Consider the following 26,210-nt stretch of genomic DNA (forward strand, 5'->3'; position numbering starts at 1 on the left):
CTAACTAAAAATGTAGTAGCTGAAGTTCGACAGGCTGAGGTCTTGATATACAGCCCTGTCGTTTGAGCTAGCTGAAAGAAGTCTCCATGAAATTTCAATATGTAAACAATCTAGTAGCTGCAACATATAAAGAGCAGTACCATGGGGAGGGAAACGGGGGCATTGCGGGATGTTGCGGGGGATTCGACTATTTCTTCCGGACTTTTTCTCGAACGGCCTCGATCATGGAGAAATGGGACGTGGCAATGATACCCTGTTAACCAATAAGGGGATATTTATCTGACCATGTCCCTAGAGTTCCGAGCTCTTTATTTGCTGTGCCTTACGGTTGGGTCCTTTACCAGGAAGTTTGCAATCAGGCCTACCGGCTAAATTGGAAAACGGCTATAGCTACTCGTGATCTCTTATGATTTGTGCGCAATTCAGGTATAAGCTGATATTGCCTTATTAACCGCCGAATCCCACTGGAAGAATCGGTCCGAGCTGAAAAGTCCAGTCCATTTATATATGAGCGACGCGACATGGCCGATTCCACGGAATAGCGTCGGAGTTAGAGATTGGACCCTTTTCTCTCTTCGGATCTATCCGCGTCGACGAAGACAACATCGGAACCTTTCAATATCGCAATTCGTGAGAAAAATTCGACAAGATGGTCGGCGGCGGCGTTCAAACGGACAATATCGTCCATCGCATGGCGATGGAGGATACGGTCCCATGGTACAAAAAGAGGAATTTGCGCTATTTGTACTTCATGCTGTTCCCGTGTCTAATGGGAATTGAGATGACCTCCGGGTTCGATTCGCAGATCATCAATGCCGTCCAACTTGTTCCCGCGTGGACCAATTGTAGGTTCCCGATAAGGATCGAGCGACGCGAAGAATAAGGCTAATATGGATGGAATACAGTCTTCGGACACCCCACGGGCGGCTACAAGGGAATTCTAGCATCGGCGCTTCCTCTCGGTGCTGTCATCGGTCTTCCATTCATTCCGCTCCTCAACGACAACCTAGGCCGAAGAATATGTGTGCTTTTCGGCAGTATAGTCATGATTGTCGGGTCGTTGATTCAGGGGTTTGCCGTCAACGGTGCGTAGTGAAACGATATAGCGCGGAGCTCCAGCTGACTTCTGGTCAAGGTCCCATGTACATCGTTGCTCGACTTATCATTGGGTTCGGTCTCCCTTACGCTATCGTCGCAGGTTCTAGTTTGATCGGAGAGCTTGCGTATCCCAGGGAACGTGCCATTTTAACGTCTTTATTCAATGCGGCCTACTTCATAGGTGCCATTGTTGCCTCGGCTGTGACCTATGGAACTCAGCTTATTCCGTCGGATTGGTAAGTTTACCTCGATCGTAGCGAATCTCTATGCACTTGGTTCGAAGGCTGACAAACTCTTATCAGGTCCTGGAGGTAAAATATACCCATACAAAACGTTGAAGGAACCGATAATCTAACAATATTCTAGAGTTCCTTCTCTCCTGCAGATGTCGCCCTCGTTACTCCAAGTCGCTCTCGTATTGTAAGAACACTTGATCTACAGTTCGAGATTGCTTGTTGACATTTTCTAGTTTCTTGCCCGAAAGTCCCCGTTTCTTGATTAGCAAGGAGCGATACGAGGAAGCATTCAAGGTTTTGGTTACCTACCACGCTGAAGGCGATGAGAACTCAGAGTTCGCGAAAGCGGAAATGGCCGAGATTAAGACAACCATCGCCATCGAGTTGGAGCATTCCAAACGCTCCTGGATGGACATGATCAACACCCCAGGAAATCGAAAGCGTGTGATTATTGGTTCTCTCCTCGGAGTCATGTCGCAACTTTCCGGCAACGTGGTCATTTCATACTACTTGGGAGACATCCTGAACCTAATCGGCTTCACAGACCCTGCTTTCCAGGCCAAATACAATATTGGAAATCAATGCTTGGGTCTGGTTTGTGCTATCTTCACTGCGTTGTTGGTTATGAAATTTCGCCGTCGGACAATGTTCTTGACTTCTATTTTCGGAATATTGATCATCTATGTATCGTGGACTATTTGCTCTGCTGAGGCTATTATTGCGGGCTCAAAGGTTGCTGGAAAGTTTTGCTTATTCTGGATTTATGCCTATCAGCCGTGCTACAACATCGGTTTCAACGCCCTCACATATAGTAAGTGCTGAACAAACCACCTCCAGGAAAAATATCGTACCTAACAATAATCTTTTAGCGTATCTTGTTGAGATTTTCCCATACGCGATGAGAGCTCGCGGAATTTCGATTTTCCAGTTCTTCGGGAAAGCAGCTCAGGTAATTCCATCTGCTCCTAATGAATCGAGGCGAGATTTACTAATTGAATAATGTAGTTCTTTGGTACAAATGTTAACCCGGTCGGTCTAGACCCAGTTAACGGTATCGGTTGGAAATTTCTGATTGTGTACTGTTGTTGGATCGCCGTTGAAGCTTTCCTCATCTGGTACCTCTGGCCCGAAACCTCGGGTCGCACTCTAGAAGAACTTACCTTCTGTAGGGCCCCCAAGATGTCTCTTGATTGTAGCCGTATGCTAATAGTTACACTAGTGTTCGAGGACGAAGACCGCGCCCACGCTGCCACGGAGGCTGTCGAGAAGACAATTCACCACGACGTGAAGCATCAAGAGGAGGCCTCCGAGACTACTAGCAAAGACCAAGTTTAAACATCTTGAAGGGCCCGTACAATGCTAGAGCTCTAAATAATGCTTGTTTAGGAAACATATTAAGAGTATTGTGAGCATTATTTTCTTATAGGCGAATTTATCAGGAGCGCAGGTAGTAGTTATCGAATAAGACAATAAAAACTTCTCAATTGAAAGAAAACATTTGTATTGAAGAGAATTAAGAAATAAGAAACTCTGCTGTAAACAGTTTTCTATCTATGGAAGCACCACGTGACTTGGCGGGGTATTTGATGATATAATCATGCATACACCATCTTCTTGATATTTGCATTGTTTTGATATATGAATAACTCCTGTATATATTCTACTAGAAGTCGATACCTTCATACCGGATATAAGTATCATGTTATCCAATATTTGGCTTTTCTCTGTCAATCGTGGAGTAAATTATCAATAGTCTACTATTGATCTATAAATTCAATCTTATTACTTTATAGAGTACCTTCCTTACTTAATATGATAAAACGAACCATATTTCGTTGATAATAGCTACTTTTCAAAGTAAAACAAAAGGTAGATTCTAGTATACGAGGCGATATAGTCCTGTATATTTAGGCCACGACCAATAGGCATTCGTCATAGGAAGAGTATAGGCTCCTTGTGGAAGTTTCTTCTTTATTTAAGCCAATCAGAGTAGAGGTTTCTTGGGGGTGGGGGTATTGTTAGGGTGGTTATGTTGCACTAGTCAAGTTACACAGGAGGGTAAGGGGAGGGAAGCACCATTCGCCAATTATTTATCTCCATTAATGAGAATTCTCTTTGGTTATAGTAGGTTATAATATCGGGGATTAGTAAAGACCGAATAATATTACTTAATTTACTTAGATAGGCATCGACCTGGGAGATCATATACCAAGCTAGGTAAGTGACGTCCGTTCCGTATTGATGGTACCCGGCTAGGTGTGAATTACTCGCAAATGACGAATATTTGACTCCTCACGTGTCGTCCGAAGTGGTGGGTTTTCCCAACGATCGTGTGCGATCCCTTCCTATAGAGCGATGATCTGATACTGTTCGAAGGTATTGCCACGCGTCCTGGTAGGGCTCCCATCAGCCGCACGATAGTAGATGGTAAACAGCGTATGATATCATAATCATCTGTTTCCCCTTGTGGATGCATTAAAAGGTCATTGAGGTCATCGTAAGGAAGGGGGGGAGGAGGCGGAGGAGAGCCGACAGGTCGGTGCTACAGTTTGTATTATCTGAGCTTAGACCAAACTTCATGAAATAGTGGTTCGGAGGAAAAAACGGCATAATTACACTGGAGGATTCGTATTACGTCGAGAGTATCTATTACCTAGGTACAATTGGCTAACTCAGTGGTGTAGGGTTGATATAGTTCTGTGGAGATAGTTCCCGCTACGGCGTGTCGGGGTTCGGCCGAAGAGATAAATAGGAATGAAAAGGGTAGTTTTAGTAACTCGATGTACCTAGGTTATCTCGGAGCCAGCTCCGGGAGCATTAGGATTGCCCAGAGTCGTGCTAGACATCCAAATTTCGAAGCAACTGGCAACGACACGGTTATGACGACGTTGTTGTAAATAATGAATAGCGATGATGATGGTTGTATGTAGGGAGTATCAAGTGGAGTTGGCCTGGCATTATTGTAATTGGATCGGTATTAACGATTTGGTGTACCATAGCCCAATATATCAGTTCTTGCTATTCGTGATTATTTCTATCGAGAGGGTGATGTATTTATACGATTATTTTAACGGTAGTTATACCGTAATACTTGGAACAGTAATACGGCATCTCCGAAAAAAACATTGCTTAATATGAATGTAATGAATTGAAGAATGGAGACGAGTATAGTGATATAAAATCGTCTTGTAGTCGATAACCTAGGACATAATTGTTATGTAGGATAGTAAACACGTATGGAATACTGAGTCATCCCAATTATCTGGACAAGGCAATGGAGACATTGCACAAAGTTTTCCACCCAGCGGGAAATGTCCAGGGTGGAATATAAGGTGATATACATGGTCTCCCTGCTCAGCAGCAAGCAAAATCAGGCCTGGGGCGGGATTCAGATCCAAAATCAGCCAAAGCCCACATTCCATCTTCAGATTCAGACTTCGGAATGCCACTTTATCGTCCTACTAGGAAATTCACCGACAAGAAAGTTATTGTTACAGGAGGCGACTTTGAAATTGGCCGTGCAGTTGCGATTCTGTTTGCTATGGAAGGCGTTATTAGCTACCTCCCCCGAAAAGGGGAGGATGCATAGCACACAATAGGGCGCAAGTTGAGTGTCATGACACCAACCATATGAAGGGGTTAATAACTCTGTTGTTGCGCGAAGAGATCGCAAGTAACTGCTACGGAAGCTATCGTATACATACAAGAATGACTTCTTTGTTCTAAAGGACTCCCTTACTTCCACATCGGCGATAAGGAGTTTCTCCGATACTTCCCAGGATGTATCCCTTCGTATGGCTTTAACTACTGACATTGAGAAAAATGAGAGAAATCCATCTTAGTAAATAACGCAACCACGATAAACAAGCAAGGAGACGTTGGCGGCATCACCGAGTAAGTTGTGTCTGACTAATTCTACCTCTCTTAGTTACTAACGCCGAGACAGTGAACAGTGGTTATCTACATTCCGTACTAAAGTGGGCCCCTTTTCCATCTCACGAAGACTGCTCTGCCGCACTTGTCACATGGCGCGGCGATTATAAACAGTGCTTCCGTGGACTCATACACCGGAGCACCTAGCCGTGTAAACTACGCAGCTAGCAGGGCATTGTTGTCGCCTTCACCCGAGCACCATCTAACCAATTAGGTCCAGTCTGTAGTCCTCTTGTTGCAACTGGGATTAGTGAACAAGGAAAAAAGACTAGAGTCTCGGAAACTGGACGAAGATGAGCGAGATCGCTACGAGCTGCTTATTCCTCGCCGGTACCGAGAGCGCGTTTATGAGTGGGCAAACATTGCCCCCGAACAGAGAAATTGTCGTAAACGGCTGAGTAAGAGAACATTTCTAGGGATTCGATTTATACTACTCGGTAGTGCTTGGTGGACTCTCTTATTGATACGGCTATCGTTGTCACAAACACTCGCTTCGGGGACTCGATAGGTTGAAAATATTTGGACATTCTGATTGCTACAAATTCCAAGTTTAGCAAACCATTACACTTCCGATACTCTCCGTAGGTGAACTATCCTTTCGAAATGTCATAAAAATCATTATTCATCATCGTCGTCGCACGCCGCCCAAATTGTCATAGAACACAAGGCTCGTGGCTGATAGAAGGCGGTCGTTCGCGCAAGTTCCCCGTCTTTTCCAACCCGTGTGCGTCTCCCTCGCGATTCTTCACAAACCTCTTGGCCGCTTGCATTAAGTATTCGCTGATGGGTTCGCAACCGCATCCACCATGGAGTAAAAGTTCGTTCTTTAAGCCAATCATCTCTGATTCTAGAGAGGCTTTGTGGGCGATTAGATAGCTGTGTTGCTCGTCCATAATTCGCGCCCTTTCCTGTAGCTCGCTGTTCGCTTGTTTCTGTTTCTTTCGGCATTTAGAGGCCGCCATGCGATTTCGCTCGCGCTTGTCTAATCCCGACTCATCGCTAGTAAACTTGTTGCTTGATCGAGAGGATCGGCGACTATGTGTGTAGAAGGACCTTTCGTTCTCTTGTTTAACGTATATATCTTTCGCGTGCTTGTTTGCTGTTCGCGGTCGCGGCATGGAATTATTGCGAGGATCTGTTCTTTGGTTATGCAGGTCCATCGGCATATCGGAAGGCGTCCCGTAGCCTAGTTCTGCGAGGCCCTCTTGTCCAATGCATATGTTTGCCCCATTGGGCGTTCTCTGGTACTCTAGGGGGCCGTCTATGAATTCCATTGGTGGTGGTATTAGTGGTGGCTGAAAAGCTAATTCAGGGGCGCAATGTTGGATAGAGGACGAGTAAGTTGTTGTGTTTTCGGAAGGCTGGATCAGCTGTTCGGGGTCAATATACGATTCGGACGAGGGATCCATTCTAATAAGTACGGGTAGGTGAGGTCAGATCAATCGTAAAGGTGGGTGGAAAAGCGAAGAATGCGAAAGATGGGTCAGGAGTAGATACAATGATTTACATCTAGAAGAAGAATCGATCGGAACATTAGCAACTTTCATATATTATTCTTGGACAACTTCATTGGATATGACTTAATGAATGGATGACCGCTCGTCCTGACCAGGGTTGAGCTGGAGATTTATTCCCTTCAGGCAAGCAATACCGCAATCGTCTATGCAGGATGGCGTAAAATACAGCGATTCCGTCTACATGCAGTTATATCCTAACCTCGATGTGAGGTACCGTTATCCAGGTCTCCGGTTGGCCCGTTGATTGGATGTTGAATCTTGCATGGTTCCAACTCTTTGTTACTTGTCGAGGGGATACTTCGATGTTTGGGATCAAGTCTCGGAGCCGTTGGTATTCTAAGGTAAATACAGACAAGTCTACCTGCAAGATACCCCACCGCCAGTGTGGATTAAGTATATCAAACGTGAATGTCCAAGCGGTGGTAGTGAGATATTATGGGTCCTACCATTCGGAGCTCAGTCCGGAGCTCGACTGACCAATAATGCACCTCATTCCTTTTGCCCCTATTAACGGCCTAACCGGCAAAGTGAAAAAAATGTGATTGTGTTGCAACAGCTAAATATTAAATCTTCCCATTATCTTCTAGTGAAATAATGATGTCATTTAATGTTAATCAGGGTTTTGTCGGCTTTATTCCTTCTATGTGATTGGTAGGTATATGTTGTAAAATCTGACTCGCTTACAAGGGTCTGGTATTTCCAAGGGTGAGAAGTATCAACCTCCTCTCGCGCACAACAAATTGAATGAAGTCGTCCGTTAACGCAGGCTTTTAAGTATCATTATTCAGGGATATTTGCTCCGGACTCGCCGCGTATTCGCGTTGTTAGTGCCCTTCAGTTATACTATCACATGTACTTTTAAGAGCCAGCCATAGATCTACATTATATACGACATTTGCCATTTCATGGCTTTTCGGTAGTCGTATCTCCCTTGCCTATTGAACGGTCATTATTCCATTGGAATTCATTCTTATCGCAACTAATTTCTTTTCCGTGACTGTAATAGATTCAAGATGGTATAGGTAGTCGTTGAAAATATGACACGCGCTCTAGGCACGCAAAGCGTCTTTAACAAAATATCTTGAAAAGGCGGGAGAATAATTCCAACAAATCTTCAGGTGTGCACTAGCGAGAAGGGGGCACTGCCTCCCCCCCCCTTTGTCTTGCTTGTTCCGCATGTCGATTCGCGATCTATCGTCGATGTGATACGGTCCTTGACTCGGTTTCTGCTCCGTTGTCTAGATAAACGTTATTCGATTTCAACCGGAATTAACGCCGTTAAAAATGGTGTGATTTAAAGAGCAAAGATCTTACCGAAAGACGTTTACCCCTCGACTTATAAAACGTTACTGTTAGGCAAGTTTCTACCTAAAAACGCTGTTTGCGAAGAATCGCTCCTCCGAAAACGACAGGCTGCAAATACTCTTCGATATGAGGCACAATATGCTACAGATCGGTGGCATCGGGCCAAGATCACCGATTTCGATTTAAAGGAGATGAATACGACACTTTATAACACGCCCCGTCCTGCGTTATTACTCTTTACAGTTCATTCATTTAGAGAAATTTGGCAACCAGAAAATGCTTATCAGGCCTAAGCCTTGATAGCATGGGGCACACCTAACTAGAGACATTTATTAGTCGGAAATTTGAGTTTCATATAACATAAAACAAATTCTAGAACATTAGTTCGTCAAGTACTAACTCTATTCTGTTTAGACAAGCCGCCGCATGAATTGTGAGAGCTCGGGGTTGCATTATAGCTAGCAAACCGTCGTCTTGGCTTACTCTAGATATACCCTTACATGATGCCCCCAGCATCTGAAGTTTTATCACATGCGTTACACCTCAATCACCTAGGTAAGTTTATTCTGATGCCATCTATAGTTATCCACTCTGGCTTATACTGGATCTAAAGACCGAAGGCGAGGACGCGGGTAAATTTCTAGCGGGTTGAAACGACAAAGGACCGTAAAATAAGAGTAGCCTGTTGAAGCCGCTAGTATCCGCCATGAATGCGTTGCACAATCATGCCAGAGCATGACTATACGGTTCCCCACCTTTCCATAACGTCAAAATAACCATGCCAGGTACGTAGACGGAATCCCAAATTCTTGTTCGGAAATATCATGCTTCATATGAAAATGCCCATTGCTAATCTCATTGAATGTTACAGTTCTGAGTTGGTGTTTGATAGGTGATTTAAGGGGGGGTGCTTATATAATCAACGCAATGTAGTACAAAAAATAGGGGGGCTGATAACGCGTCTCTACCTAGGTAGGTAATGGGCATATGAGCCGACAAGATGTACGAATTTAATAACCACCTGGGCAAGTAAAATGCTTCGATTCTGTTTTCTCTAAGCTCGTACCTAGATAGATAGCTAAACAGCGGCACGAAAGGCTTCTCTATGAGATATTCGAAACGTGCTGTCATTTAGTCTGAGTTTCCCATCAATATGTCTTACCCTTCCTCTTTTCTATATGTGTAACCCCAACTACGACCCTAACCCTAACCCCAATTCATGGCGGAAATGGTAGCACAGCTCATTTTACAGAAGAATAAGTAGACTTCAGAAATTGTTTTTAGAAATAAAAAAAGTATTCGTTAATAATGTCGCTATGCTATGCCGGTTCATAACCAAAGTAAGTCCTATTATACATCCATTGTGATATTACATCCCTAGTTCCCAAATCCCACAACCAATGCTTATGCTTGACCCTTGTCTACAGGTTTCTTGCTCCTGGTATCTTTCCAACCTAGACCCAATGAAATGAAAACAGCCACGGCGGCTAACCCAGCTAGCAGGTCGAAACATCTATCCACACCGGTGGAAAAAGACAAAAGAACACCGTCAAGTTCGGGACCCCCACCCGGGACCAATGCTCGAACACCTGCGGCACTTCCACCAGCATCCAGAGCCGCCGCTGGGGAGACTGAGGGTGCATTCTTAACAATTTCTGAAGAAAGAGTAACGGTAAATATCGCGTTGCTGACAGCGAGGAAAATAGAAGCAGCGAAGTTCTGCGCCAAAACTAATATAGACATCGAAACGGAGAGAAGCGAAGGGGGTACTGCGTTTTGAACAGCAATCATACCCTGGGGATATAAGTTAGTAATAGGCCAGAGGTGAGGGGTTAAATGTATTAAACGAACCATTTGTAGGCCAGATCCACGGCCGGCACCAGAAAGCATCTGGTAGCCAACCCACTTTCCAGTCGATGTTGTCGGCGCAAGGGTGGAGAGTAGACCACAGCCTATCGAAGTAAGAGCAGCTCCAAAGGTAGCCCAGGGCAAGTAGTAACCCATCTTCGTGACTGCAGCGCCGGACACCAAGACAAAGAGTACTTGCGTAAGGATACCGGGTAACAAGTCGACACCACTCATGGTCGGTCCGGCACCCTTTACACCTTGGAAGTAGATAGGGAGGTATTGACTGGAGACGAATAGTGTGGTCGTAAGACTGAAGTAGTAGAGGCAGCTAGTCCAGACGATGCGCTTCTTAAGGATTGAACCCGGAATCATCGCTTCTTCGCCTGCATGATATTCCCATGCGACGAAGAGGATTGCCATCACGCCAGCCCCGGAAAACAGACCGATGATGTTGGCGCTGTTCCAAGCGTAGGTGCTTCCACCCCACTCAAGAGCGAGCAAGAACATGATGGCAGCTCCGGCAAACAATACGAAACCGGGGAGATCTAGATGCGGGATCATCTCACGCAATGTCGCAAATGTGACGCGTTCCTTCTTAATGTGGTCCGGAATGTGGCTGAATGCCATGAAAAGACCGGCGATACCACCTAGCGGCAGGTTGATGTAGAAACCTAGAGGCGGGTTAGGGGACCATCTAATAAGAACCACAGAGCTTTGACTTACACCATCGCCAGGTTGTGTATTCCGTCAGCGCACCACCGATTAATGGACCGGAGATGATGCCCATTTGACCAATACCCATCATTATACCTGTATAAACTAATTCTTGTGTAAGTAGAGGTTGATAAAGCCATCGGATTTAGGTCCGATGATACTTACTAGGTCGCTTTTCTAAGGGTACAACACCCCCAATTAAAATCAAGCCACCATTTTGTAGGCCCGCAGCACCTAAACCTGCAATGGCACGCCCGCCGATAAGCATCGGCGACGAGTTTGCCAAACCGCAAATAAGGGAACCGGCTTCGAATATAGTAAAGAAAACCAAGAAAGTCCACTAATAACTGTTAGAACCTATTCGGAAGAGAGAAACCATCGAGTTATTGTGGATATCTAAGCGTACCTTGGTGTTGAGACGCGCATAAAACTTGCCAGTAAGAGGTTGTAAAACAGCGCTGTAAAAGAGCAATAAATTAGAGGGTTGTGTGCTAGAATTAGGCGTGTTGCAGCTGAACTCACCTCACTAACTGGAACGCAGCACCATACCAACCCACGTCGGCCAGCGAGTGGAAATCGGAAGTAATCCGGGGTATAGCCTATGGAGAGGAAGCCATCGTATTAGCGAATTGTTCATATCTCGTCGTCAAAGTATGGGTTCACCCACGGTAGTGAGAATAGATGTGTCCAGCATAAGAAGGAAAAATACTAGCGTCGTGCAAGCGACAACAGCGAACAGTTGAAATCCTTGGAGGTAGTCGTGGTTTTCATCTTCGTCCTTTTTGTGTTCGTCTTCAGTATCGGTTATCCCACCATCCCTCTCGGCCATATCCCATCGGCTCATGGCGATAGGTGCCTGATTGTCCACTAAACCATCATCTTGCGGCGAGGGAGGTCTTATGATGACGATACCATCTGTCGATAACATCGAAGCCCTCCAATCTATCGGTACTGATGTCGGTCGCGGCCGCCGACCACTCTGCCGCCTACTGTTTCGCTTTCCATCGCTCATTTTGGTACAAAGGGAAATCGCACGCTAAAATCTTGGCTCGTTGTCTTGGCCCGTCGGCGTTGAATGTAGTTTGAGCTCTGCCGTAACTAGCTCTTCGTGCTTGGCTTTGGTCTTGTTCAAATAAGATACTAACTAATACCTTTTTTACTTTCAGCTTGATATTATAAGTCTTTGACGTGTTTACTTGACGGGTTTCGTTGGAGTCGAATCCCGATGGCCAGGGCATACCCCATGAACACTGGCGTGTCTAAAAGGATGCCGCTAAATCCTTCAGCTGTGGATACCCGCTGTAAGGCCCTATAGACACCCGGCGGTGCAAAGTAAACAGGGCAGCTATTTTCCATAAATAAGCCACCCGTATCCCCGATTAGACTCAGTATAGACGGAGGAACAGGTAACCGAATCTCGATTTATCCACTATTTCATGATCTGTCGAACCTTTCGTAATCCGAGTTCTAGTATGCTGTTTAGACCCGAGTATCTCTTACGTAGAAATCACCGAACTCTTCTCGGCCGACGCGATACATTATTCATCCTTCCCCGTGCGCATATGCACAGAATCTTACCGGATCCTCAGATTGCCGATCTACCATCTACCAACAGCATAAGACATATCGATAACTTTAACTATTCGCATGTCTTTGGCTGGCACCTTAGTCATGCTGTTATACAGATGATCGATGTTGTATAGAAGAACGGCCGTTGTCGGTATATTATATGGTGAACAGTAAGGAGGTGTGTTTCTATAATTTTATGGAAAATGACCTCGTATTGTAGACGATTTCGGTGAGCCGTTTAGGGCGTCATGCGCTGTGTTGTGATTGAAAAGATGCCATGGCTAGGCGCGACATTGCCCTAATTTCTAGACTGCTAGGTCGCTAGGTTTAGAGGGTCCTCCCGCACTTAAGCGATGATGATATCGCTGTTCTAGAACAACGACTAGTTTTCTCGAATCATATTTACAGTCAATCACTAGGAAATCATTCGAACTATGAATAAAATAAATCGAATTATTATATTAGTTGATATATAGTTTTTATATGCATTGTTTTGATTTCAGTGATACTTTGGAGTGCATTGCTTCCGATTTATTCATAGGCGGGGTACACCTAATTTTTGGTGGGTGACTTCTAGAAGGGTTCTTGTAATCTTGAAATGTGGAAGGCATATAAAGTCATTAGATTACATATAAAGAGACTTTTGTTTTCAAAAGCAGTGAACATCTTGTGACAGCAACTATCCATCTAATTCTTTTCCGAGAGTGAAAGGTATATGATTGACGTTAATCACTCTAATTACTACTAGAAGTCCACCCCTCACTGACTAAAGCGCTAAAATTCCACAGCTCCCATTTTCTCGGCCGAATGTTTCAGCGGTGCATAAAATGATAATAGGTAGGTCTTTCCACGCCGAATTGTGGATAGTTATGAGGACAAATTCATTACGACAACACAAGATAGGGGAGGCTATAGGTTATTAATAGTTATGAAACCCAGCCCAAGTTGCAATTACCAATTCCGAAACCCGCTTACCTGGGTCCTGGCTGTGTGACTAATACGGCTTAGTAGCCTAACCTTGGTCTTGACCACCATACTATACCGCGTTATAAGTCAGTTTATCGGATATTTTATTACATCATACTTCTAAAAGTATACGTTCTAAGCTTAGTAAAATTGCTGTCAAAGTATAGAAATTTTTGTAGGAGTGTCTTGCGCTGAAGAAAGGTGAAATCATTCTATCTGTTACCAGCGGCAAAATCCCAACATTATGTGCATTTAAAACCGCGGCAGCTCCGCAACGCGACAAATAATTTCGGGACCGATACCTAAGAAATTCCGCTCGAAAAGCAGGTATAAGGGGCATAAAAGCAATACACAACATACTTTCAGCTAGGACTTTGTACCTGTCAGTCTAGACAGGCGGGCTTAATACAGATCAACACGATACCCGCTGTTTAATGATCCTACAAGCCTCTGAACGGCTAGTAAGCACAAATTCATCTTAGATATTAAATAGGTATGACAAAATAGGTCTCCCGATACGATAGGGATACTGGGGGTGTTCGAACTCGTGCTTCTTCGTAGTAATCTTAGCCCCTTAGCCTATCTTACATAGCTTCATATGTCCTTACCCTGCTATTCTGAAGGGAACCATGGATGGACCGTCTGAGGTGCATAAAATCCACGTTGTACAGGAGCTGAAAAGACCTAGTGTCCTAAAAGGGAAACTGGGCAGCCCATAGTTCGCGCTCATTGGTTGATTATACTAACGCTAAAAAGTGGAACCTGGTTCTTCCTAAATGCTTGTCTACCAGGTTTGAATGGTTACTATTAATAAGCTATGAGCTGTACGTGTTATAGGTAGTAATAGGATATGATACTTGAAAACGTGGGAATACATCCGCGTGTTTCATTTGTGCTGCAAGGCTCGATTTTGTTGATCATTAAGACCAAAAGGGTGGCCCTAATACCTTGTTATGCGTAAATCTCTATCATCTCGGATAGCGTTTTAGAACGCACAACCCAAAAGTGTATGCACCCTCGTACAAAACATTGCATTCACATTAAGCATTTGAAGATATGGCAAGTTTTTGAACGTGATATGCAAATAGAATTTGAAATAGATACATGATAAAATCCCGCTGTTAAAAATCCCAACCAAATTCAACAATGCTTAGCCAGGCTCATAATGGCTTTTCTCCCACCATCTCAAGCCGTACTTATTTCGCTTTCCCTTAGTCCACAGCCGTAGTACCAATGCCATCTAGACCTTTTCTAGGCCGTAAATACAAATGTCCAAACCCAGTAACCCTAAAATGCTAAACCGTTGACCCCCGGGTATAGCATAAATCTAGAGAAGCGAAAATATGATGCATTGGAAAATTATACACGTGGTGTCTCGTACAACTCGGGCGTTAGGTACACCTGCAAGCTTAGGCCAGCCTTGCTGGGGTCTGAAGACTCCTTCCTGCCAAGGCCAACGAAGGTGAAGATGCCAACCTTCTCTTCTAGTTTTCGGTGGGTGCTATTTCCTTGTTAGAATTATGATGATGAAATGACGAAATTGTCTTAGTGGGGAGAAAAACTTACAAGACACTGGTGACACGCTCCTCCATCGTCTTACCACCATCGTACCATCCGTACTTCATCAACCACGCATCCAATCCCCGAGCAATCACCTTGTCATTGGGTGCCTTGCGAGCAGGGGAGAAGTAGATCTTAGGGATGGGGTAGGGCTTCTTAGGGGAAAGAGAGAAGTATATGGCAACCGGCTTGTGTCTTAATAGACCAGGCTTAACTTCGTACTTCTCACCGTTCTCATCGACCTCAGAGTCGAAGAAAGTACCGTTCGTGTAGTTCCACAGGTCACGGAACGTCTCCTTATCGCTCTCAAGGTTAGGGATACGTCCACCTAGAGTGTAGTAATCCCAGATCTCCTCGAACGACTCTCCGTGGTAGCGCATGTAAATCTTTAGGCGCGCCAAGCCAGGAGCGACGCAATCAGTCGACATGCCGCGAGTGCCATTCTCGAGACCGGGGTGCTCGGCAAGGTACCCTTCCATCATTTTCACAGATGAAAGGATGTTAGGGTATTGCTCGATGGAGGGGAGCTGACGGATACCCTGGCTGACGACTTCCCAGTTGTTGATGCCCATCGTGGCAGCTGTCATGTCAGGCGCGAAGTAATCCTTGGCCATGACAGGGAGCTTGCCGGGGATTAAAATCTTAGAAGCGACATCGAAGCCAATCATCATGGATGATTGGTATCCCACCTTGGAGATGAGTGCTTGTTGCTCCTCTGTGGATCGATGTGCGTGTGTGAACCATCGAGCAAGAGCACGGTGCCAGTTGTCATCGAACATGGTACCCTTCTTGGCTAGTGAGTCGAGAACCCTCTGGGCAGGCGCCAGACTTAGAGGGTTGACCTTGTCTGCGGGGCGGAGAGGGGCGAAGTCAACAGCGAATCGAACACCAGGGTTCTTGGTAGTTCCCTTCAGCTCAAAGCTGTACTCGAATGGGTTGCCGTCCCAGCCGGATACGGACTTAAGGGAATCAGCTTCAGGCTTGCTGCCCAGTTGTGGGCAGATGGTATCCCGGTACCATGTGAGGAATTGGCGTTGGATGTCTTGGGGGCAGTCGGCTTCTCGCAGCATGTTTGAGAGATCTTGGCCACTCGTCTGGAACCAGTACATGGGACCTTCCGCAGTGCTGGGTCTGTTGATGGGCCAAGCATCAAAAGGCCTCCTCCGGGCCATAGGAGACACCGGAGATACTGGGGAATCGATCGACACAGTCGCCATTGTGATTGATGATTGATTTGAGTTATGTAAGAGTTTTTGTAGTTCAACCTCCCCGAGGCTTTATAGAGTACTAGTTGTCGCGATGTAGATGATAGAGGGTTGTGATATGAAGGAGGGATATGGTATTTGTAGGTATGGTGTGGAGTTTAGGGATTTATTAGTGTAATGTCCCTATTGTTCTTTGATATGTTGTGTAATGGCTAATGTAGATGAAGTTCTTCCATATCTCTACAGAGTCACCAGCAAATATATAATAAAAGAAACGTTTAACTCATGAAGTATTAACCCTTGGCTTCTTTCTAGAAACACGCGCTACGCAGGGATACTACACGTGTGAGGATATTTTTACACCTTCGTTCGGTGCTTTACGCCATGAACTGGGGTCTTCGTCCAGCCACTGGTATTGGATTCACACTAATCGAGCCATGAGGACGCAAAGCCAGTACCAGGGCCGCGGCATCAATACCAATTGAGTACTCATCTGAGATCGAGATAGGGTATATCAAAGCACTAAGGATGACCTGGAGTAGTCCTGGGCGACTCCGAGTAAGCTCAAAACTGTCACGAATACGCCTTAGCGCCGACAGAGGTTCGATGCACTAAAATACAGGGCGTGATAGCGAAGTGTCTAATTGACTAAGCCACTAATGAGGGTAGTTTAGTTGAGTAAGCCTGTTACCTAAGTGGGGTCACTAACTGCTAATTAAGCTGGCGTGACCCCAAGTAAACTACAGGTGAGCGTTACCTATAAAGAAATTATATAATGGCAGGAGGGTTATAGGATTACATACCAAGCTCGCCAAGCGATTACGTATTTGAAGACTTTACGGCTATTTGAGGCAGTGCGCCCTTCTGGAAGGTTTTATTGATCTGATCTGGAAATCGGCGTGGGTTTATGTTTGGGTCACGTCAGCGTCTTCATTTGACCAATTCGAGTAGATTGATTGCATTATGAAATTTCGGTGATCGAATTCAGCAAGATGTGAGATGCCAAGGCCTTTAAAGCTACGTGTTTTATCTCTGTCTTTTTTTACCTCGCAATTTGATCGTTTTTGGGTAACCCTATCCATATGGTCTTTTGTAATGAGCTTCGAATGGAAACCGTTAATCCAAGGCTCGGCGGTTTGTCCCTGTCGCCTAGCAAGGACGCAGTCAGAATTTTAAATCCTGAGCGGCACCGAAAGCCGTCAGCGGCTTCAAACTGGAAGGCTATATACTAAGGTATCCGATAAGGTCGCTGATCGCATTAAAGTCTAAATCCTTTCGTACGGGAAGAAGCTTATGACAAAAATAAAATAAAATATAGAAAATACGGGACGTTTGATTTGACACAGACCAAAAGGGAAGTACCTAGTTTCAAAATTGGGATCGCTTGAATTGCAACCCGACTTGCTTACGACTGCCTGGATGCATTCCATCAGCTATTTGCTGACTTCTAATTGAGTCATCTTATACAGAGGAGGATTGCTCCAGCCTTATCCTCCTACAGGTGCACCCATGCCGGATTTCTATACTAGTATTAGCGCATGGCCACCCCGTATAGGGAGCTCATTTACTGGTCCATTCATTCTATGCAACCGCTGATGACGGAAGTAGGACCACGGATGAGACACTGACAGCCGTAATCTATAGGATGTAGGATGAAGCATCATACAGCGAAAGACGGCTAGTTGGCCGGAAACAAATTATTCCCGAACTGTATCGGAATCATCTTGTAGACATACTTCGGCGGATTAGCCCATTTGATCTGGGAAGGTGATGGCGCTTAGCAAAGCTTCACAGTGGGTGTGTGTGTCGGTCATCTACCTACTTGTCGTAATTACGGCGCGTATTGTATCTAATCGCGTTCGAAGCCCAGCAAGCTTTAGCGCGTAGCTCTCTGTAATGACAGTGGCTAACCCACCTAGATAACTAAAATTTCAAAGAGTTTAGGGCTGAACGACACGATCTATGTTTTACTTACAGCGAGTAAAGCACTGTATTATTCATTCACAGTGATCTTTCAATGCCGCCTATCTAAGCAACCCCCTATAGGGGTAATACCACATAGGCTACATGAGACTTTTGCAGTGTTGGTCACTGTTTGATTGTCTCTTTACTAGGTAATTACGGATGTAGTCACTCATTATCGGAATATTGTATGAACTCAAACGACTCGTAGTCTATTTCTATTCCCAAATCCTTTTTTTCCAAAATGCCCATCTATCCATAAAACTCCGCCCTTATGTTTATGGTATATACAGAAAACGACGCTATAAACAAATGCTAAGAAATGCCATATACAAGAAGAATAACGAGAACGCTATAGACGAGAATTTTGAAACCTTATACTACAATATCCGTAATCCCAATAGCTGCTTATTTGCGCAGCGTTAATCCAACATGTTTACAAAGGAACTCATATCCGTCGGCTACAGCAGCTTGCGTCTCGGCATTGCTCTGGTGCTCGCGGTATAGATCAAACAAGTGCGGTACACCCTCTACGATGCGCAATTCCGAGTCAATTCCTCGGGTGTTAAGCGCCTCGTATGTGCGCACTGCTTGTTGCCAGGGGATCAAGTCATCCTGGCGAGGGTGGATGATGAAGGTAGGTGTGACGTAGTTTTGGCTTCGCACTTGAGCTAGCGGGCTAACGGCCGCGATTTGCTCTGCAGACGGGGTGCCCGGTTCCCGTTTGTTGTTTTTGTTCATGCCGTTAAGCAGAACGTGTAATGCGCGTCCGTGCCAGTTCATGTGTAGCACTAGGCGACTGCGGGGGTCGCTAGGTGCCATCCAGCCACCAAGAGCACGCTTCTTGGTAGGGACATTGTATCTAGTGATTGGGGAGTCAGAGATGGCTTCCCAGAGCTCGTCGTTGTATTCGTAGGTGTGTTCTTTGGCTTTGGAGCCGTGGGGGATGTTGGGCTGCATCCAGAAGGGGTCTTCGTAGTCGGTGGGGCAGTAGAAAGCGAGGATGGCGTTGGGAGGTTGGATGCCCTTTGGAAGAGTGGTCCATGCGAGAGACATGGCAATTGTGCCGCCGGTGGACCAACCCACGGCTACTACCTTTTCTCCGTTGACTCGAACGTCCGAGCGCGCGAGCGTCATGTTGGGGAGCACATTTCGGATCCATCCTAATGCGTCTCCAACATCGGTCATAGGCCCTTCTCTCAATGTCGTCTCGGGACAAAGCCTGTAGTCGACACTGATGGGAAGGAAACCCGCTTTGAGGAGCATGTCTGTTTGCTCCGGTCGGATATCGTCTCGCGAAAGCATGACGTGTCCGCCTCCGTGTACCATGAGAGCTATTAGGGACGTTAGCTACTTGATTCTTGAAGCGCGTAGGGTTTAATTGTACTGACCTACGGGAAGAGTCTTTCCAGACTCGACCTTTTCGGAAGGGTAGTAGATATCAGCTTGAAGATCTAAGCCGTCCACTTTCTTGAAAGTCACGGTCTGCTTGGTCTCAAGCTTGCGCTCAACTTCCTCGACGCATTCGCCAGAAGGTCCCGCATTATACGGAGACGCAGTGATAACCCTTAGGAGATCGGATTCAGCAGATGCATCGTTGCTCCAGTCTACCCACTTGTAGCCAGCAGTAGTAAGATCTCGCTTCCATCGCGACTCGTGTGCAAGCGCGTGCTCGCGGCCGTCGTTGAATGCCCACCAGCCCTCAACGAGACCCCACACTAGATCGAACCAGTACAAGTTGCGGGTCGACTCCACTAAGCATAGGACACCCTCAGGGCGCAAAAGCTTGCGGATCTGGCTAGTTGAGTTTACAAGATCAGGGGTAGCGTGCACGCAGTTGGTCGAAATGATGATATCATAGGCACCAGCGTACTGCGCATTCTCCTTCTCAAGGTCGAGAGTCGCGAAATGCATGAACGACGACCACTTGGAGAATCTGCGGCGCGCATTGGCTACGAGTGAGGAAGAGATATCGGTGAATGTGTAAGAGAACTTCTGCTTGCTACCGAGGCTGGAGAGTGCTTGAACAAGGTAGTTGGTTGTGCCTCCGGTACCAGCACCAATCTCGAGAATCTTGATCTCACGGTTGGTGTTACCAAAGTTCTCCAGGACGGATGAAAGGTAGTCGGCAAGAAGCATTGTGATGGCCTTGAACATTGGTCCGTTGGTGTAGACATCTCCGAGCAACTCACGCGCAGTCGCATCTCGGAACATCAAAGCCAAAGGATCGGCCGCTCCAGTAAGGCACTCAGCAAGCTTGTGTGCAGTCACGCGTAGAAGCTTTGTCTCCGAACCGTGAGCAGGAAACTTCTGTAGCATTTCCTCGTGTAGAGTCGATGAAGGTATGGTCGGGATTGGTACATCCGTGCGCTTGAATGTGCCGTCGCTCTCCTTCTTGACTAGGCTTGCATCTTCTAGGATCTTGTATAGCTGGGGAATGAGGTGCTTGTGCTTCTCCTCAAATTGGAACGCGGGGACTTTTCCGTGGGGCTTGACGGCTTGGAGGTCGCTGCCAAGGGCAGAGAAAGCTTCCACGACATAGGCAACGACAAGTCTGGATTGCAATGTGAAAGCCTCACCGCAAAAGTTGGTGAAACCAGTCGCCGCTGCGTGCTTGTCGAAGGAGCTTGAAGCCTTAATAAAGCTCTCACGGCACACTACCGCAAAGTTGTTATCGGTTTGTTCCTCGTAGACGGTCTCATTGTCTGTGATCTCGCTCTTGTCGTCAGGCAAATTGCTGGAGAGTTGATCGGCAAGGCTGGGGTTCTCGACGGTTATCTGGGGAGCTTCGATCGTGTCGTTCGGCTGGATGAAGCGGCAGAGGGAAAGGATGTCGGTGCAGTCCATGAACTGATCCTGTGAAACACTGACGCTGAATCGCTTCTCAACTTCAGACAAGATTTCAGTAGATAGCAGCGAATCAACACCGAGCTCGGCCAAGTCCGATGTGGGCAAGATCTCCTCAATCGGAATCTCCATGATGGAGCTGAACATCTCGCGTACTAATTGAACGGTGTTATCCGCTTTAGCTGGCTCTGGAGCAGCTTGCTGGACCTGAGGCCTCTTAGGAAGAGGCTCAAGCACATTAGGCTGTTCCCTGGATCCTTCGGCGGGTGGCGATGGGACACGAGTTTGGTATCCAGAGTCGACCTGGTCGCTGTCGCTGTCGTATGTGCTCTTTCCGAAAACAGTCTCGACCATAATAGCAGGGGCAGATTTGTTGGCCTTGGTAAGAGCCCTAACCAATGACTTGTAAGGGACGCTTGTAAAGTGAGCACCCATGATAGCTAAGACTAGGTCCTTGGTCTTTGCATCGTAAACGAAGATGTCGTTTGTTCTAGCACCCTTGGCGACGGTCTCATATCGAGTGTGAACGGTCCATGCGCGGGAATCGGAGCGGTTAGCCATGAATGGCGCAGAGAGGATGATCTCCTCAATAGCATTGCAAATGAAGACTTCATCGTCGCGACGAGGGGCAAGGCAGTTGACGTGAATGCCCGAAACTTGGACAAAGTTGTCAAGAGCAATAGGGTCGACAATTCCAGTATCCAAGCCGAAAGGCTTTTCAGCTGGAACGACCACTGAACCGACCGCCTCGTTCTCCGAGGCCGACAGGCTCTTAACTCCGCGATAGTAGCCCGCATATTCCACAATCTCCGAGAAGAGTTTGTAGACAATTGAACCGCTAAGACCAGTAGCTGAAGGCAAATTGAGAATTCTGTCAACGCCAGAGCTTCGAGCAACCCTCTTTAACATCTTCAATCGGCTTTCCGCGGCGATGTCATCAACAGGGGCCAAGTTGATGCGACCGCGCGCGTGCTCGACATTCTCTTTCTCAGACTCTTGTGTGTAAACTGAGAAGTCCCAAGTTTCTTGAGCAGATTCTCGGAGTCGGAGGTACAGAGCGGAATCACCGCTTAGGCCAAGTGGTGCGTGAATGTTTAATCCCTCGACGTGGGGAAGTCTCTGAACAGCAGGCTTGCTAGAAAGAACTTCCATAGCACTCCTCGTCGCCATCTCGACATACATAAATGCGGGGCAGAGAGTCTGACCTGTAACGGCGTGTCCTCGCACGGACATGTCGTAGGCAGCATTAGTGGTGTCAATGAGAAATAGGTGCTCTCCGGCAACGCGGCCACTTTCCACCATGTTCACGAGTTTGGTGGGTTTAGCGACCGGGGCTTCAGCGGGCTGGGAGGGCACCAATGCCGCCGCCGACTTGAAGTCAATCCAGTGCGAAGTAGCGTCGAATTGGTAGGGAGGGAGGTTGAGGTGACTGTATGAAGCTCTTGAAGAGCGGTGGAAAGGCCAGTATTTTGCTGCACCACCAGCCTTCCACAATTGGTTTACAGCGTTGGCGAGGTTTGCCGCCGCATCAACACCCTTCAGGTCCATGGAGATGAAAGTATCCGCTCTTTCTGGCTTTCGCGCAATGCGACGCGCCATCGCGATGATAGGAGTAGCAGATCCAGCTTCAAGCCAGATAGCCGAGGGCGAGCGTGCAGTAATGCGCTCAACTGCATCGGAAAAGTAGACGGATCCTCGGGTGTGCTGAACAATTTCCTCAGCGGTGAACTTGGTCCAAGCGCCATTGCTGGAGCAAGTCTCGACGTGGATGCGGGGTGATCGGATTGTAACCGACTCAGCTACCTTCCTATATCCATCCAAAATGTTATCGGCGAGGTAAGAGTGGTAAGCATAGGCGTTGCGAAGCTTGGTGGTCTTGAAAGACTGACAAACTTCCTCAACCTTCTCCATGGATGCCTTGTCACCAGCAAGTACGAAGCTACGGGGACCGTTGTAGCATGCGACATCCACGCGGAGACCATTCATCGAGTTGATCTGGCTGACAACATTGTCAAGCTCCTTGCGACCGCACTCTACAGAAACCATGACACCACGCTCGGGACCCCAGTTGTTCTTGATGAAGTGTGCACGACCAGCCACAAGACGGAATGCATCCTCAAGAGAGACAGAGCCGGCAACGCAAAGCGCGGAAAGCTGGCCGAAGCTGTGACCGATAACGGTATCAACTTCAAGACCACTGTCAATCCATGACTTGGCGCAAGAAACTTGTAGAGAAAGCAGCATGCAGTGGAGCTTGATCGTATCTTCAACATCGACGCCTTGGAAGATTTCGGGGAAGATGCTGGGAAGACCAAGCGACCGGCAGACAGCATCGCATTTATCCAAATGGCTGCGAAGAAGATCGCTGCTTTCGTACAATTCCTTCGAAATGGTTACGTTATTACCAGTTTGGCCGCCGAATGATAGGACAACTGGGACCTTGGTCTTTCGCGACACGGTAGCATCCGCTCTAGCGGTGGGGCTGCCGAGAGCAGCGATGAGACTTTGCGCATCGGCCGCCACAAATGAGGCGCGATGCTCAAAAGACGAGTCTTGCCTTCGGGCGACGTTGTACGCTACGTCAGCGAAAGAAGCTGTGGCCTTAGACAAGTATGAGCGGAGCGCATCCATGTTAGACTGAAGGTTGTTTGTGGTCTTGCCAGAGAGCAGGATTGGGTATCCAACGGAAGATCGCAAGTTCTGGGGTTTGGAAGGCTTCTCAATCGGAGCGTGCTCTCGGAGTACAATTGCGGCGTTGCTACCGGCAGCACCGTAGTTGTTCACAAGGGCAACGTATCGCTTGGCGGTCCATGACTGGGTGGCTTTCGGTACTATTATGCTGTCGGATGCGTTGATTTTTGGGTTGAGGGACTTGAAGTTGGCCTGCTTGGGAATGGTCTTGTACTGCATCATCAAGAGCGTCTTGATGACCGCAGCAACACCTGAAGCAGCTTCAGTGTGGCCGATATTGTCCTTAACAGACCCGAGGAACACGTTGTCGTTTCGCCAGGGACCAGTAAGTGACCTCTTGACACTTTCGTACTCGATCGGGTCTCCGACTTGGGTACCGGTGCCGTGAGCCTCGACATAGGTGACTTCCTTAGGCTCTAGCAGACCCATAGAAAGCGCACGCTTGTACAGCGTACCCTGGGATCCAGAATCGGGTACCGTGATAGAGGTAAGGTTGGAACCTTGGTTGACGGCCGAGCCGGAGATGACACCGATGATAGTGTCACCATCAACAACTGCCCTCGAGAGCTTCTTCAGCACGATGATACCAGCACCCTCACCACGGCAGTATCCATTGGCCGACGCATCGAAGGCTTTCGAAGCACCGGTGGTGTTCAAGAAACCTCCAGCAGAAAGGTTTTGGTACATGTTCGGGCTCGTCATTATGCTAACACCTCCAGTCAGGGCCATAGCGCATTCTCCCGACAAGATTGCCTTGCAGGCAGTGTGTATCGCAACCGCTGATGAGGAGCAAGCAGTATCTAAGCAGACAGCCGGACCAGTCCAGCCGAAGTGGTGGCTAATGCGACCAGTGATAAAGGCTTGCAGCGTACCCGTAGCAGAGAAAGCGTTAGCGTTGTCACACGCAACGTTCTCTTCGTAGTCACCGCTAACAACACCGAGGTAGCAGCCTACATCAGTCTCCTTCTCTTCGGGCCGTAAGCCGCAGTATCCGGAAGACTCCAAGGCTTCGTAGGCGACTTGCAAAGCAAGTCGTTGCTGCGGGTCCATGGACTTGGCTTCTCGGCCAGAGACACCGAAAAATCTGTGATCGAACGCATCTGGTCGGCGGAGGAAATTGCCGAAGAACCTAGGCATGTTGGGGCCTCGAGTGATATCCTTGGTGTTGAATCGTTCGAGAGGGAGTTCGGTAGTCGATGTCGTGCCGGATGTAATTAATTGCCAGAACTCCTCTAGGGAGTCGGCCTGAGGGAAACGGCAAGCCATACCAACCACTGCAACTTCTTCAACGCCACGAATGAGTTCCGGTACATCGCCATTTGTTGAGTTGGGCTTGTTCGACAAAAGTGATCGTGGGACGCAAGATTCGTTTCCGAGAGGAACGAACTTGAGCTGGTCGTGGGGGATATCGGCCGTGCTAAGCTTCACGGTTTGGAACCAATGAGCTCGCTTGCAAAGAATTAGGTCGAGGGCGATCTCGTGCAGAGATCCAGTCGAGATAAGCCCAATATCTGAAGTAGATCTTAAGGGTAAGCGCAATTTTTCAGCGCTAGGGAGTTGGAATTTGAGGGCACTAGAGAAAAGCTGCTTGAGAGTTTGGGCAGCTTTGGCGTGTCTCTGGTGGTGATAGTAGCCGCCAAGACCAATGCTGGTAGTTGCTATCTTGAATTCCCGAAGTCGAGAGCAGAACGCTTCTTGATCGCGGTTTGGCAACGTGATCGTAAGCGTTCGGTCATCCGTTACGCAGGATACATAGGCCTATTTGCATCCAATTAGCACATGTTTCAAATAAAATACCCAGGTATTATTCGGTCGGAAAGGGGTAACTTACGTCTGGGAAGATATCTAAGGATGTCTCCAAGAATGCCCAGTCGGAAGGCGTTTTCCAGCGAACACCGACTGCTGTCGCCCGGTCTGGATGAGAATGCGACGCATTTTCTGCGTCAATGGCGATACCGATACAGGCGGCCAAGCGCAAACTGTTCGATACGTTGTGCTTAAATTGTGTCCAATCGCTTGAGGAAGCAAGAGCAGCGGCTGACAGGAACCCGATGCAAAATCCTTGCGCCGCCTTGAAGTCTATTAGGTCATCCCGATCACCAGCAAGACGGACGTAATCCACCACTTGCGATACTATCGTGAGTGGGGCTAACTGCGTATTGCCAAGATTTTGAGGGTCGGGGATGGTGCCTCCCGTCGCGAAGTTTTCGAGTTCCTTAAGTTTTTCTTCGGCGTTGATATTCGACGCGTCGAAGCCTTTCTTGAGTATGGACCACGAAGATGAAATTTCTGCAAGGGCGTTTTTGAGGAAATCGAGGTTTGTGGTTTGGAGAAGTGTGGACTGGAGGGTTGAAAGACTATCTTTTGTCCAATGTGTTACTTGAGGGCCAAAGAGGGCAACCTCTTGTAAGTCCCGAATAGGGCTGAAGGTGGAACTGTCCGAGCGATCCATTGTGGTTGAAAATACTATGTTGAGTAGTTGGGTATAGAAGGGAAAGAGGACAGTTATTGACAGCCTAGCATGGGCCTATATTATTCAAGCAATAGTCACTATCATGCCAAACAGTCGTTGAGATGCTGGAGGGGACTTGTTTCTATGAGATTAAGGAAAGTAGTAGTGGCAGTGGTAGTAGTGGTGGTGATAGTAAGGATGGAGTGTGTATATTGGTATTGGTGTACAAATTCTTAGGGATTGCAAGAGTCTTAATATCTAAGGTGGTGTTAAAACGCCCTCTCTGCCCAGGTATAATCATCACTCC

The 26,210-nt window shown here is 47.1% G+C and overlaps 5 protein-coding genes across 5 annotated transcripts; 1 reads left to right on the forward strand and 4 right to left on the reverse strand.

Moving 5' to 3' along the window:
• Window positions 1-53: 53 nt before the first annotated feature.
• Window positions 54-3,004, forward strand: F4822DRAFT_442886 (general substrate transporter). Its single transcript, XM_051463042.1, has 9 exons — window positions 54-845; window positions 906-1,085; window positions 1,136-1,334; window positions 1,401-1,409; window positions 1,465-1,518; window positions 1,568-2,145; window positions 2,204-2,283; window positions 2,340-2,499; window positions 2,554-3,004. Exons 1-9 carry the CDS (start codon window positions 650-652, stop codon window positions 2,667-2,669), a joined length of 1,572 nt encoding a protein of 523 aa, XP_051315442.1. The 5' UTR covers window positions 54-649; the 3' UTR covers window positions 2,670-3,004.
• A 2,530-nt stretch (window positions 3,005-5,534) lies between these two features.
• Window positions 5,535-7,022, reverse strand: F4822DRAFT_208217 (uncharacterized protein). The gene is made up of 3 exons (XM_051453835.1): window positions 6,877-7,022; window positions 6,765-6,776; window positions 5,535-6,677 (listed from the first exon to the last, which is right to left on the reverse strand). Exon 3 carries the CDS (start codon window positions 6,674-6,676, stop codon window positions 5,921-5,923), a length of 756 nt encoding a protein of 251 aa, XP_051315443.1. The 5' UTR covers window position 6,677; window positions 6,765-6,776; window positions 6,877-7,022; the 3' UTR covers window positions 5,535-5,920.
• A 2,471-nt stretch (window positions 7,023-9,493) lies between these two features.
• Window positions 9,494-11,495, reverse strand: F4822DRAFT_437006 (major facilitator superfamily domain-containing protein; the record flags this gene model as incomplete). Its single annotated transcript, XM_051462374.1, has 7 exons — window positions 9,494-9,883; window positions 9,941-10,608; window positions 10,661-10,756; window positions 10,817-10,991; window positions 11,058-11,109; window positions 11,174-11,250; window positions 11,319-11,495. The coding sequence occupies 7 exons, from the start codon at window positions 11,493-11,495 to the stop codon at window positions 9,494-9,496; spliced, it is 1,635 nt and encodes a 544-aa protein (XP_051315444.1).
• Window positions 11,496-14,545: 3,050 nt separating this feature from the next.
• Window positions 14,546-15,963, reverse strand: F4822DRAFT_428013 (aromatic prenyltransferase; the record flags this gene model as incomplete). The annotated part of the gene is made up of 2 exons (XM_051460837.1): window positions 14,546-14,687; window positions 14,753-15,963. 2 exons carry the CDS (start codon window positions 15,961-15,963, stop codon window positions 14,546-14,548), a joined length of 1,353 nt encoding a protein of 450 aa, XP_051315445.1.
• A 2,358-nt stretch (window positions 15,964-18,321) lies between these two features.
• Window positions 18,322-25,903, reverse strand: F4822DRAFT_428014 (uncharacterized protein; the record flags this gene model as incomplete). Its single annotated transcript, XM_051460838.1, has 3 exons — window positions 18,322-19,247; window positions 19,305-25,209; window positions 25,283-25,903. 3 exons carry the CDS (start codon window positions 25,901-25,903, stop codon window positions 18,322-18,324), a joined length of 7,452 nt encoding a protein of 2,483 aa, XP_051315446.1.
• Window positions 25,904-26,210: the final 307 nt, after the last annotated feature.

This window comes from Hypoxylon trugodes, assembly GCF_022578975.1.
Source record: "Hypoxylon trugodes strain CBS 135444 unplaced genomic scaffold F4822scaffold_4, whole genome shotgun sequence".
NCBI lineage: Eukaryota > Fungi > Ascomycota > Sordariomycetes > Xylariales > Hypoxylaceae > Hypoxylon > Hypoxylon trugodes.

Coding starts and splice junctions, on each gene's coding strand:
- F4822DRAFT_208217 (XM_051453835.1), bottom strand. CDS start 6,676: ATGGATCCCTCGTCCGAATCGTATATTGACCCCGAACAGCTGATCCAG.
- F4822DRAFT_442886 (XM_051463042.1), top strand. CDS start 650: ATGGTCGGCGGCGGCGTTCAAACGGACAATATCGTCCATCGCATGGCG. Junction 846..905: donor TGTTCCCGCGTGGACCAATT/GTAGGTTCCCGA, acceptor GATGGAATACAG/TCTTCGGACACCCCACGGGC. Junction 2,500..2,553: donor TCTAGAAGAACTTACCTTCT/GTAGGGCCCCCA, acceptor TAGTTACACTAG/TGTTCGAGGACGAAGACCGC.